This window comes from Nilaparvata lugens, chromosome 2, assembly GCF_014356525.2.
Source record: "Nilaparvata lugens isolate BPH chromosome 2, ASM1435652v1, whole genome shotgun sequence".
Taxonomy (NCBI): Eukaryota; Metazoa; Arthropoda; class Insecta; order Hemiptera; family Delphacidae; genus Nilaparvata; species Nilaparvata lugens.
Genome location: NC_052505.1, coordinates 72,608,632 through 72,622,175, shown reverse-complemented (window position 1 = coordinate 72,622,175; position 13,544 = coordinate 72,608,632). Strand labels below are relative to the sequence as shown.

At 35.3% G+C, this 13,544-nt stretch overlaps 1 protein-coding gene across 1 annotated transcript in view; it reads right to left on the bottom strand.

Moving 5' to 3' along the window:
* Positions 1-13,544, bottom strand: part of LOC111062800 (serine/threonine-protein phosphatase 2B catalytic subunit 3) — a gene marked incomplete in the record, with an annotated part of 176,147 nt that overhangs the window by 66,696 nt on the left and 95,907 nt on the right. The window contains 2 exon segments of the mRNA XM_039421673.1: positions 2,175-2,286; positions 12,780-12,904. Of these exon segments, the coding sequence (XP_039277607.1) occupies positions 2,175-2,286; positions 12,780-12,904 (237 nt within the window).

Sequence of the window (13,544 nt, the reverse complement as noted above, 5' to 3'; positions counted from 1 at the left end):
CAAAAGAGAGAGCGATATCCGCATCTGGAATATTGCATTTTACTTCCAATACATTGAGTCCAACAACAGGCCAGATTACATACAGTTCATCTTCAAACTACAAACGTCGATCAAATTGTGACTCGTCTCATTCTCAGTGAAATCTAGTTCCACTTTCAATAGACACAAAAGACTCAATCTCGCATCAAATCATAAGCATCTCGAGAGAAGACGGTGACAATATTTGAAGAAATTTCAAGTTTAGGTGCACCATGTAGAGACTGAAAAATAAGTCTTGCAGTAGAAATGGCGTGAAAATAAGGGAAGCGAATTGAAAAGAAGAACGTGTCCTTTGGGAGCTGATCTCTAAGCTGCTTGCTGCTGCGTTGTTTGATATAAAGTATGAAGTGAGAGCTGAGCAAATAACATGAATCAGATTTAAAGACACGGAGAGAGGAGTATTTAGACACATCCGTAGCAGACATGTCTGATTCAAAACTTGACTACCGTATATGAGACCTGTGAAAAGAGGGATGTAGACAGTTTGTATGCTAGTACCAGCATATTCTAATACTTATCCTCACTGCCTTCAGTGTTTCATTCGATTCTCTTGCATGAAAGGTGTGACATCCTACACGAACCGTAGCAAATGCGCAGCTAACATGATACATCATACATTACTTTAATTTCATAGTAACGATTCTACTCAGTGGTAAGCTTTGATACTTTCTTCAAAAATACTTTTCGTTAAAAATAGGTACTTATTCAAATTTCTTATGCATATTTCATGAATAGACGTAGTGAATTTACCATCAACAAGGGATAGTCATTCGAAAGAATCAGTTATTTGTACCTTGGTTTGTAAGGCTTCAATATTTGCAGTAATTACTGTGATAAATTATTTGAGAAATTACGTTGTTACTGTAGGCCTACTCAATCGAAACATTTTCTACATAGGTCTATTCTTTGAATTTTTTGGAAATTGGATTCCAACTTAAAAAAAACAAACTAATTCATATAGAATAAATTAAAAATTAGTTCTTTCCTTATCAATATTGTTTCAAACCATTAAAAAATTCCACTCACTAACAATTTTACAATTCTATTTGATACCCCAAATTTTTATTCAAATACATAAATGATAGAATTGAGTGATCAGAATTAACTTCAAATCTTGATGTACAAATTGATCAGAAATATAAATAAAAGTTGTTTAGTAATAAGGACATGTTTCAATTTCGAGTTATTTTATCACCAGTGAGTCTTCTATCATCAAACACTTCTCAAAATCAGTGAAGTCACACTTACGCACTTACGCCCGTACGCACGCCGCGTAACGCTTGCAAGTTCAACATTATCGATTTCCAAGTTTGCGGAAAGTTAAGAAACTCATTCGCAGAGTAAACAGCTTTGAGGAAGTGAGCCAAACCATTCAAGCCAAGATTATGTGCTGATGTAAGAATACATTGGAATCCATGGTTTATTAGTAGATATTAGGACTTAAACTTCTTGCAAATAGAATGTGAATAATGATAAAATGGAAACAAAGTGAGTGAATGAAAGCAGCTTCTGGTGTGCGTTCGTAGAACTCCCATCCTACATTCCTACAATAATCCAACTATTCTGTATTTTTATCCGTTTCTGCTCTAATTACAATACTCTAATAAGCATACATACAACTGGATACAATGTAAAATTAAGAAATAAATAATAGGTCAATTACAAAATACATAATGAATGTGTCCATCCAGTTTAACTGTATTTTCTTATTATTATTTGAGTTGACTGAGTACAATGCGGAGTATTTTTGATGAGCATACAGTTCAAGTTGTTTCAAAAGTGTACAATATGACAAAACGACAAAACATAATATGAGTCGAATAATATGAGTAGGATCATAGAATAAAAATTCTTATATGTTTTCTGTATACGTTGTCTCTGGTAGGATTTGTTTCAAGTTTTGAGTACGTAGATTAGCGTTCCATGTTCAGTGTGAAATGAACTATACTATTGAAAATCAAAATTTTGAGTTCCACGTATAGTATTGACAAGTAACGTACCAAAGATAAAACTAATTTACCCGAGGTAAAACTACAGTGAAAAACAATGATAGATTACGAAAATCAAGAGTCTAGGTGCACAAATAATGCACTAAATTTAAGAATACTGATAAGATATTCATAAGGAAAACTTACATTCTTGTTTAAATGTGAAATATTCGGTAAGATGTCTACATTCGTGGTTTCCACGTAATAAAAATAACGTCGTTGGGTGGCACAGCTTCAGCGCCCATAGGTATAGCACACACTGCAACAAAAATACACAACCATATTAGAATCTCCAAACAATTCATTTCTTTTATTTATCATCACATAGATAAAACACAAAAAACATTATATTATCAAGGAACATCTCAATTGCAAGACAGATTTCATGCACAAACAGATTTCAAATGCTAAGCAGAGAGAGGTATGTAATTTTAAAAATATTACGAGATGTTCTTTACATTTTTTTATTATTCGGTACTATCATAGAGAAAAAATAGTATCAGAAGATATCGCATGGTGATGGTATAGGAGGTTTATGTACCAAATTTAACTGACACACACAATAAGCTTCGGTTGACGTGAGGTTCTTCGAACCTTTGAATCTTTGAATCTGTCCCTTCAAAACATAAACATAACTCTGTTAACTCAAGCCGATAGTTCTACTAGTCATTTTCATGGATCTATGTGACGCTAGTAGTCAGTGCCGTACTTTTACACTCTCACCTGGCTGAATCAGTAATAGTCGACAGTAATCGGTTTGAGTCAACAGAAAATTAGCGTGAAATTTGGAACGTAAACGACCTATTCCATGGGATATCTTTTTATGCTACCTTTTCTCTATGGTATTATAGTTTCTAACGAAAATTCACATATTATACTGTTGGAAAAAACAACATTATAACACATAACGCATATTGTATTGGAACTTGAAACCACCATGGAACTTTTCTTTAATAAGAAATCACAAAGACGATGTCTTCTGTCAATATATCAATGTGAAAATATTCCAATGTCTAAAACATTGAGATGAGAGGAACAATTTTTTTTTTGTTGCAACCCATTAAGAAATGTTACCCCCCTAATTGATTGACACCAGTTTTCCGTTTTATGGTAATATTCCTAGCGTCTAGTAATCTAGCGTTATTTAGGTAGATAAGTGAATAAAACTAGTTTGTTGGAATACGCAAAAACTTAATTACAACAAGCTTAGCAAACGTTTCAGAGTATTATTTTTCAGTTAAGTAACAAAGAAAGTTGTGTAATTTAGAATGTAAAAATAGAGCGGCTCAACTCGAATAAATTTGTTTACTTGTGGTCGAGGATTGTTGAGATTAAATGTGGGTTGCCGCGGAGATTTGCAAGTTTTGGAGTAGAAAATCGAGTCTCAAGAGAAAATTGAAACGTGGCGCCACAAAGTTGTAGGAAATCTTGGTTAGCTGGTATCTTATTAAAAATGGTGGTTTAATTTGCAAGCGACGAACCGTTACCACACGGTTTAATTTGAATTCGAGAAAGGAACGAGAATGAGAAAAAAAGAGAGAAAGAGTGAATGTATAAGAGAAGGTGGGAGCTAGCAACCACTTGGCAGCGACGAAAAAATACAACCGTCAACTGTGGACTGTGAACTTTAAATCATATCGCATACAGTACTTAAATAACTATTCATAAGCTAGGAGCTATATGTTTTATGACTGCACTAGAGCTGGAGGCGCGCTCTCGCTACCCTGCTACTCGAATGCAGGACCAGAGGGTAAAATGAAAAGCAATTCCGCGGGTAATAAATAAAGCGGCCAACTTCATTTGAAAGAAGGCGAGTGGGCGGGCGCGGGTGCGGGCGTGAGGCGCACCAACACCAGCGTCGCAGAGCAACCACTACTTATTAGTACAGTCTCCTTCACTTCGAATAACAATGGCGATTACCGCTAAACATAAGAATATGGAATTCGAGTAGAATGCATGGATCAACCTTTCGATTTTAATTGATTTGATGGATGATTGAAATAGATTCATACAGGATTCTTATTAGTGTTGAGTGATTTCAAATCAACCTCAGTTTTTCTCAATGTTTGTGAAATAGAAAAAACCGATATTTGGATCAAAATATGAGCTTTAATTGACAGAATTGAACTCTAGTGATGGACCATGATAAAATGAGATTTAACAAGAAATAAAAAACCATGGTAACAAGTGAGCTGTATTTATCACATCATTCCTTCCCCCCCCCCCTACAGGTGCCAGTCTTCGAACGTTCACTGAAATCTCTCGTCCATCTGGAAGTCGTACAAGGGCAACCTGAGGATTTACATGTAGAACCTCGACTTCTTGATTTTGTGGATCATGTTTGCTTCGCCTCACAAAATTCTTCATCCATGCCTTTTTTGCGTTAAGTAGCCAGGTTGGTAAGGGCGTCATTGAGGTTGGGCTGCGGGGATGAATGAACATGCGTTCATGTGGTGTGCAGTTGATAGTCGTGCATAGGAGAGAGCGTATACTACTCAGTGACTCGGGTAGTACCTTCTCCCAGTTACTCAAATTCATATTTTTGGATCGGAGTGCTAGTTGGATTTCCAGATTATCCCATTGTATCGTTCCACTTGTCCGTTCCCTTGAGGATTGTAGGGAGTGGTGAAGCTGGCCTTTTGACGTCAGATACTGTTTTAGATTTTTTGACATGCAACTAGTATCTCTATATGAAGGATATCCATGAGTTGCAAATAGATCCTCGAGGCTTAGAATTACTGATCTTGTTGAAGTGTCACGACAAGAATAAGCGAATGGAAATCTGGAGTATTCAAAGACCTTAAAGAGATATAGACCCACAATGCCTATGCCTTCCCAATGATAGCTCTTACTTGAAATTGAAGGCCGCCATTGGGGTATCTAAGCACGAGATATTATATAAATATATTTGTAATACGATAGATCACAAGGCATTGGTGGCATTGGTATGTACTAATCTTATGTGTTGCCCCCTCAATGGCGGATATCAATTCCAAGTACGACACTAGCGCTGCATGTGAGTCTATGCATCTTTAAGGTCTTTGGGAGTATTCATCTACTATTGTGAGAATATATTTGTTTCTGCTGGATGACAGAAGAGGTCCCTTGGAATCTATGTTCAATCTTTCAAATGGTCGCGTAGCTTCAACCAAATTTCCTTTGAAGGAATGGTATCTTGGCTTCAACTCTGACCAAATTTTGCATCTCATGAAAATTTTTCTTACATCTTCTACTGAATACGGTAGGTTATTGCATTTTATCCAATGGAAAAACCTTGTAATGCCAGGATGACAAAGATCTTCATGGAACTTCATTAAATTCTGTTCGTTTGTGATACATCCCATCATTATACATGCACGACAGAGAGCATCAGCAGAAACGTTTTGTTTACCTGGTCGGTAAATAATGTCATAAGTATATTGTGCTAATTCCAGGCGCCATCTTAGAATTTCGTCATTCTTTATTTTTCCTTTTGATGAACCGTCAAACATAAAATCTACGGATTTCTGATCTGTGATTAGTCTAAAACATCTACCAGATAAGTAGTGTCGCCACTTTCTTTTTGATTCAACTATAGCATATGCCTCCTTTTCAATACTGGAATGCTGCTTCTCACTTTCATTCAATGTTCGGGAGAAATATGCCACTGGTATTTCATTGAAAGATAAGGTTGCTGCAATACAGAAATCAGAAGCGTCTGTTTCAACTGTGAGTATACCTTTTTCGTCAAAAACGTGAATTACAGATGCAGCTATCTCTTTTTTTAGTACTTCAAATGTATGTAGAGCATCACCTTTTAAAGGGAAATCATTACAGTGTGCGAGAGGGTGAATATTGTCAGAAAAGTTGGGAATCCATTTAGAGTAATGTGCAAAAAGACCCACAGCTTTTTTGAGGGATTTTGAGTTTGATGGCGACGGTAGATTGATGAGAGGGTCGTCTTTCAGGATCTGGACGTAGTGAATTGTCTCCGATCAGAAAACCTAGAAAATGTATTTCTTTTTTTGAAATTGTACTTTTATCTTTGTTTATAGTGAGTGAATACCGTGAGGATACTTCAAGAAATTTGTTGAAATTAGTATCATGTTCATCCTTTGTTTTTCCACAAATCACGACATCATCCAGATAGGCAAAAGTGTCGGATAACTTCTCGTCTTGAATGAGGGAGTCTATAACACTTTGAAAACTAGAAACACTATTTGTAACACCAAATGGGATACGACAGAAATGATATAGTTTACCACATGCTTCAAACCCTGTATATTTTCGTTCTTCTGGTGAGATAGGTATTTGGTGATATGCCGATTTTAAGTCAATTGTACTGAACCATGAATATTGAGCTACTTTCCGTACCAATTCGTGCATGTTTGGAATAGGATATGCGTCCAATTCGGTAAATCTTGAATAATCAATAACCATTCTTTTTTTCCTATTGTCAGGTCTCACAACAAAGGCTTGCGCCCGCCAGGTTGATCCACCTTCCTCAATGATACCATCCTCTAGTAATTGATCAATTTCTTTTGAGATGAATGTTTCATCTTCCACTGATAGCCTGCGTGACTTAGTGATTATTGGTTCACAATCAGGTTTCAAATTTTTTAATAGAGAACAAGGAGGAACTTTTGCTTGGGTTTAGCCACATAAGGTTGAAGAGGGCTCCTCGCCACCAAAATGTATATTTATGCTTTCAAATTTTTCCATAAATTCATGTCCCAAAACTATCCTATTAGCGCAGAGATCTTCTACTAGTATGAAATTCACATTGGAATACTGTTCTCCTTGTAAGGTTATTTTTGGAGTAATTATACCTTGAATTTTTGGAGCAAAACGCTTTGATCCCAATGTAATGTTTCCTGTGCAAGGAGATATTTTCAAATTCAGTTTTTGTCAATAAAATTTCCTGTAGCTCCAGTGTCCATTAGAGCCTGAGTATTCGTTTTATCAAATGTTATAGGAATCATCACTTTTGATAAGGATTTCCGTACATGAACTGAATTGTTGAGTAATGTAGAGTTGGTAGTTTCTATTGATGTGGTTTTGACTTGCACACCTTAGCGAAGTGACCTTTCATTTTACAATTTTTGCATAATATGTCCCTAGCTGGACATTTAAAACGTGGATGAGAGCACCTTTACCACAAAAGAAGCAATGTTGCCTAATAGCATTGCAAGATTGATCATTTTCAATATCTTTGATATTGAACAATTTTTATTTTTGGTTGCATTAATTACGTGAGTTGAGAATTTCTGATTGGATTCTAGCTGATTCGAGAGCTCTAATGCGATTAAGTGTATCATGAATAGACATGTTAGGACTTCTTAGGATTCTTTGGCGAATTTCCGATGAATTATTGCCAATAATTAATGCTTCTTTTATATGCTCGTCCCTATTCGAAATTGCAGAAACTGCCATGAAGTCACATTCGATACTCAACTTCTTCAACTGTAGATAAAACATATCAATAGACTCACCTTGATTTTGCTTCTCTGTTGTAAGTAAGTACCACGCCAGTATTTCGTTTTTCTTTAGTACAAATGCTTCTTCCAAAGCTAAGATTGCATCTTCATAAGAGCTATATTCCGATGTTATTTTGAAGCTCTCAACAGATAATAGAGTAATTAGAACATTCAATTTTATTTCTTCAGAGATTTGATACGAATTGATATAGTTGTCCCATGTTCTTTTCCAATATTTGAAATGAGAGGCCGCAGTATTTGAGTCCGGATCTGTTAAGCTGGGTTTATACCAAAGTTATTAACAAAATGTTAATAACTTAATCCTTATAGATTCTATTAGATTGAACATAACTTATCATGCATATGATGAACATATATGTGTTTGTCAAGTTCCGTTCAATCTAATAGAATCTATAAGAATTAAGTTATTAACATTTTGTTAATAACTTTGGTGTAAACCCAGCTTTACCAACTTTTCTGGTTTTAATATTTTTGGAAGATCCGTACTTTGAAGAACGTCAGGTTGCCCTGTCAAATTTCTGTAGGCTTCAATAATATAAAACAGATTGTAGATAGAAAGTGGGGGGGGGGGGGTATCACAAAAGCTTCCAAATACAATTTGATTGAAAATATCGGCAACAATAATATTTTCAGGAAAATTATAAGACGTTTTTATGACACATATTTCCAAGTTCTCAATGTAGGCCTAAACGCAGCCGACAATGGCAACAATATTGAACTTGAAAATTATTACCAAGCGTCAAGTACATTTCAATAAGCTTAGCCGACCCTTAGGTGATTGTTTGCAGGGGAGGGTACTGAGAAAGGTGGAAAGCTAATAGGAGTGGAAAAGCCGGGTTATTGAGCGTGTAGTGACGAGCCCCGTGAGACATATTGCTGTCTCTGTCATCCATTGGACAGGATCACTCGCAAGCTCATTGCAAATCTCAAGGGAAATCTCGGTGCTTCTCGAAAGAAGAAGTGGTTGGCCAGACGAGCAACAGACCATCCATGATGAGATCACCTTATAAACTCAGTGGGAATGATAGGACGACATGATTGCCACTCTTTTTTTCCACCACCTTCTATAGTGGATAGCTGTGATACAAGTGTCATACCAGTATATTTTGTTGGAATATTTTTATTGTTTTAATGATTGCATTTGGGCGTCAGCCTGTAGCACACGTCTTATATTAAGTTCTGAAAAAAACAAAAAAAAAACAAATATAATATTAATTGTTTATCTTGTTTATAATGATCAATTCTATCTCAAATATATTTTATTCGCCAAGAAAAGAAAATATATTTATATAATTTGATAATAGATTTCAATTATTTTTAATTAAATATCCTGGTAGGTCTATTATATTTATTCATAGCATACAGTGCAGAGCTAGAAAAGAATAGTTGTTTTTTTCAAAGGGCAGACAAGGAAAGAAAACCAATGTTAATCAGGTGACATCTTCATAACGTGAATCTCATTGTAATAGATCTCAATCACCACTAATGCATAACATACTGAGCCATACAAACCTGGGCCGATGGTAGACGGTGAGATAGTCACAGTGATTTCTATAGTTATATCGCTCATTTCTTGATTTTTCTACTTCATCAAGTAGTCAGTGTTAGGTCAGCGTATCTCTTACATTAAGTTAACATTCAAGTAATTGCATAGTAGGTTGTTAAAGGCTTAATAATTCTCATTCTCATTTGAAAATTCATTCAGATTGGTAAATGAAGCTAAATTTTTATCTATCTATTCACTTGTAACTCATGGAAGCGAGGGCTTCCTGAATGGTGCGATTTCATCAATAAACCTGTAATCTCTAATGTATATCTGACATAGAATTAGGTTTTAATACAGTGCAGTACTTGGTGCTAACGCCGGTAGTTTTTAAATAGTTCAAGCTCTGAGTTTATATATTGAGTTTCTAAAAAATACAGAATAATACTGGAATAGAAACAAGCTTGGCTGTACATGTGATAACATCTACTTATAGATTACAAGATAATGTTGACCTACTCAAAACTTATTGTTGAATTGTAGAGATTGAGGCGATTATTTCCCTGAAGAAGTCGCGGGAAAATATCCAAACTTGAAGTAGATTTTAGCTTTAATAAGCCATACAATGAGGCCTAATGAGCAGTATTAGATAATATTGTTATGTTTTAATCAGTCCTCTTATTATTTCGCCGCTTCACACATTTTTTCACTGTAACAACATTATTTGATACTATAATATCAACCATTACGGATTTCCAATCACGATAGAACATACAATGAGGTACTGGAGGCTTGGGACAAGAAGCTGTTGAAGATGGTAATAGACAATATTATTACAAAATAAAAATGTGTTGAAAAAAGAACGAAGGAAACTCATAACATTAGAGGGGCGCGTGAAGGAGTGTGCACACCAATAGGGTGGGGCTGAACTGAACAATGATCAGCCCGTCAATAATCCACATGCAATTAAAAGCGATGCTTTGATGAAGAGCTGTGCAACGATAGTGACAATATTATTATTAACGACATCGACAGATCACCGACGGTACACACGTACAAGTCCGAGCAGATAAAATGACCTCATTCATTTTCGCTTTGAACAACAAGCGCAATAACTTCAGCACAAAAGCATCGCAGTTTCTGGTACGCTGAGTTTGGGACAACACATGCTCACTAAAATATAATTGAAATCTGGTTTAGAACCCTAGAGACGCTTCACTAGCTCCAGAATCATAGATTTCACTAATGCATAACATAATGAGCCATACAAACCTGGGCCAATTGTAGACGGTGAGATAGTCACAGTGATTTCTATAGTTATACCGCTCATTTCTTGATTTTTCTACTTCATCAAGTAGTCAGTGTTAGGTCAGCGTATCTCTTACATTAAGTTAACATTCAAGTAATTGCATAGTAGGTTGTTAAAGGCTTAATAATTCTCATTCTCATTTGAAAATTCATTCAGATTGGTAAATGAAGCTAAATTTTTATCTATCTATTCACTTGTAACTCATGGAAGCGAGGGCTTCCTGAATGGTGCGATTTCATCAATAAACCTGTAATCTCTAATGTATATCTGACATAGAATTAGGTTTTAATACAGTGCAGTACTTGGTGCTAACGTCGGTAGTTTTTAAATAGTTCAAGCTCTGAGTTTATACATTGAGTTTCTAAAAAATACAGAATAATACTGGAATAGAAACAAGCTTGGCTCTACATGTGATAACATCTACTTATAGATTACAAGATAATGTTGACCTACTCAAAACTTATTGTTGAATTGTAGATAGAGGCGATTGTTTCCCTGAAGAAGTCGTGGGAAAATATCGAAACTTGAAGTAGATTTTAGCTTTAATAAGCCATACAATGAGGCCTAATGAGCAGTATTAGATAATATTGTTATGTTTTAATCAGTCCTCTTATTATTTCGCCGCTTCACACATTTTTTCACTGTAACAACATTATTTGATACTATAATATCAACCATTACGGATTTACAATCACGATAGAACATACAATGAGGTACTGGAGGCTTGGGACAAGAAGCTGTTGAAGATGGTAATAGACAATATTATTACAAAATAAAAATGTGTTGAAAAAAGAACGAAGGAAAATTATTCAATATTTGAGATAGAGGCTAAGGATGCCAGGTCACATTGGAAAAATAATATGTGAAAAATGAATCGACAACAATGATTTAAATTTGTTCTGAAATGTATAGCAGTTCCAATTTTCAGGATGAAGCATTCATTTCAAATCCAATCACAGAGGATGTGATTTTCCAGAAATTGAGATTCATAATTTTTGAACAATGGAAGATGCAATTTGTGTATTGAGCACAGAGAGCAGCTGCAGTTGACATTCAACAGGTTGAATTTTCGTGTAGTAACTCTCAATAAATTTAATAAATAATTTGATTGCAAATCTGACAGGAAACATCAACTGGAAACTCATAAAATTAGAGGGGCGCGTGAAGGAGTGTGCACACCAATAGGGTGGGGCTGAACTGAACAATGATCAGCCCGTCAATAATCCACATGCAATTAAAAGCGATGCTTTGATGAAGAGCTGTGCAACGATAGTGACAATATTATTATTAACGACATCGACAGATCACCGACGGTACACACGTACAAGTCCGAGCAGATAAAATGACCTCATTCATTTTCGCTTTGAACAACAAGCGCAATAACTTCAGCACAAAAGCATCGCAGTTTCTGGTACGCTGAGTTTGGGACAACACATGCTCACTAAAATATAATTGAAATCTGGTTTAGAACCCTAGAGATGCTTCACTAGCTCCAGAATAATAAATGTCACCTGTACTGAATCAAATCAACCCGCTTACAATTGCACAGGTGATACAAACGAGCTTGTTGCAATGTATTTCACTACTCACTCTTCAACGCAAATAGTCGTACTTTGCATCAACGCTGACAATACGCTGATGCCAGATGCCAGCTGCTAACTACAAACAATGTGATAAATGTACTGTATGCAGGTAGATGGGGCTCGACATCCACACCCTTCCTTGTCCCTACTATTCATATTTCGATTTTGAGTTGATCAAATGTCATTTCATTTCGTAACAGAACAGAAATATTCAATTCCTACATTTCAATATGAATTCAATAGATACAACCTTACGACAATTGATGATATATATGTCCTTACAACCTTAGATACAATCTTTAGACTTCGTCTAAATTTTTTTCAACAGAATTAGCATTGTCTAGACTCTCTTTATTTTGCTAGACAGATAAGTATTGTACGATTCCTATATTATAATTTGTTAGCACAGTAGACAAGGCAAATGAACTAGAAAAAATAGAAGGGTACTAGTGATTCTATATAATAAAAGTATCATTTAGCCCTACAAGAATAAATGAGATATGTACTAAATCCCAACTCAGTTCTGTCAAGAATATTCTAATCCTTTCCAATGTATGTGATGTGACTGAGTACATAAAAAACTTTATTCCAATAATTATTTCTACTTGATCAAAAAAAAGATTATTTTTTGAGGATTAATTGAATGTGGTGAAATATTGATTAGAATGGGCTTTTGCAACTCACCTCTATACTAAAATATCCCCTACAAGAATGAATGAGAAATGTACTAAATACCAACTCAGTGCTGTCAAGATATTCTAATCCTTTTAGATGTATTTGATGTGAATGAGTAAAGAAAAAACTTTATCCCAATTTCTATTGGATTGATAAAAATGATAATTTTATGAGGATTAATTGAATGTGGTGAAATATTTATTAGAATGGGCTTTTGCAACTCACCTCTATACTAAAATATCCTCTATCTACATAATCGCCTAGAAAGAGGTACTTGGTACTGGCGGGAGGTCCTCCCACCTCGAACAGTTTCATCAGGTCGTAAAACTGTCCGTGAATGTCGCCACATACTGCAACCAAACAAACAGTACAATATTAACCAATATGAAACATAAATTAAACGATATAATATATGCAAGCAGGCAACTTTTCTCAATTATTCAGTAGCACTTTCATGATTGTAATTGGGCAATGACGGAACTCTCATTATCTGAGGCTTAGTTAGGAACTAGCAATTAGTAACTGGGACATGATAACTTGGCAATCGGTTTCCTGGTCACCTCTTTTGCTCCTGGAATCCGCTTAAAGTACACGTTTCAACAATTATTGTAGAAATTATAATTTCCATCACCAGTGCTCAGTCTCGTCATGAAGAGGATAACTAACTCTATACAACCGCTTTTAATATTATAAACTATAATATTTGTCATTGTGACGTAAAATATCATCAACATGAATGTCACTTATTGACTTCAAGTTTCGAATGAATAACATTTTTGAATTGATATTATTGAAATTCAAGGTTTATGAGAATTGGGATTGTAAGTCATTTATTGTAACATTGACAAAGAAGCTGAAATGTTACGGACCATTCATACTGGTGATGATGATGATGATAATATATACTGAAGGGTATAGATTATGTGGTGATGAGCAGGGAAAGTGTGAGCAGGGTAGTTACTGCAGATCGCTGAGTAAGCTAAATATTAC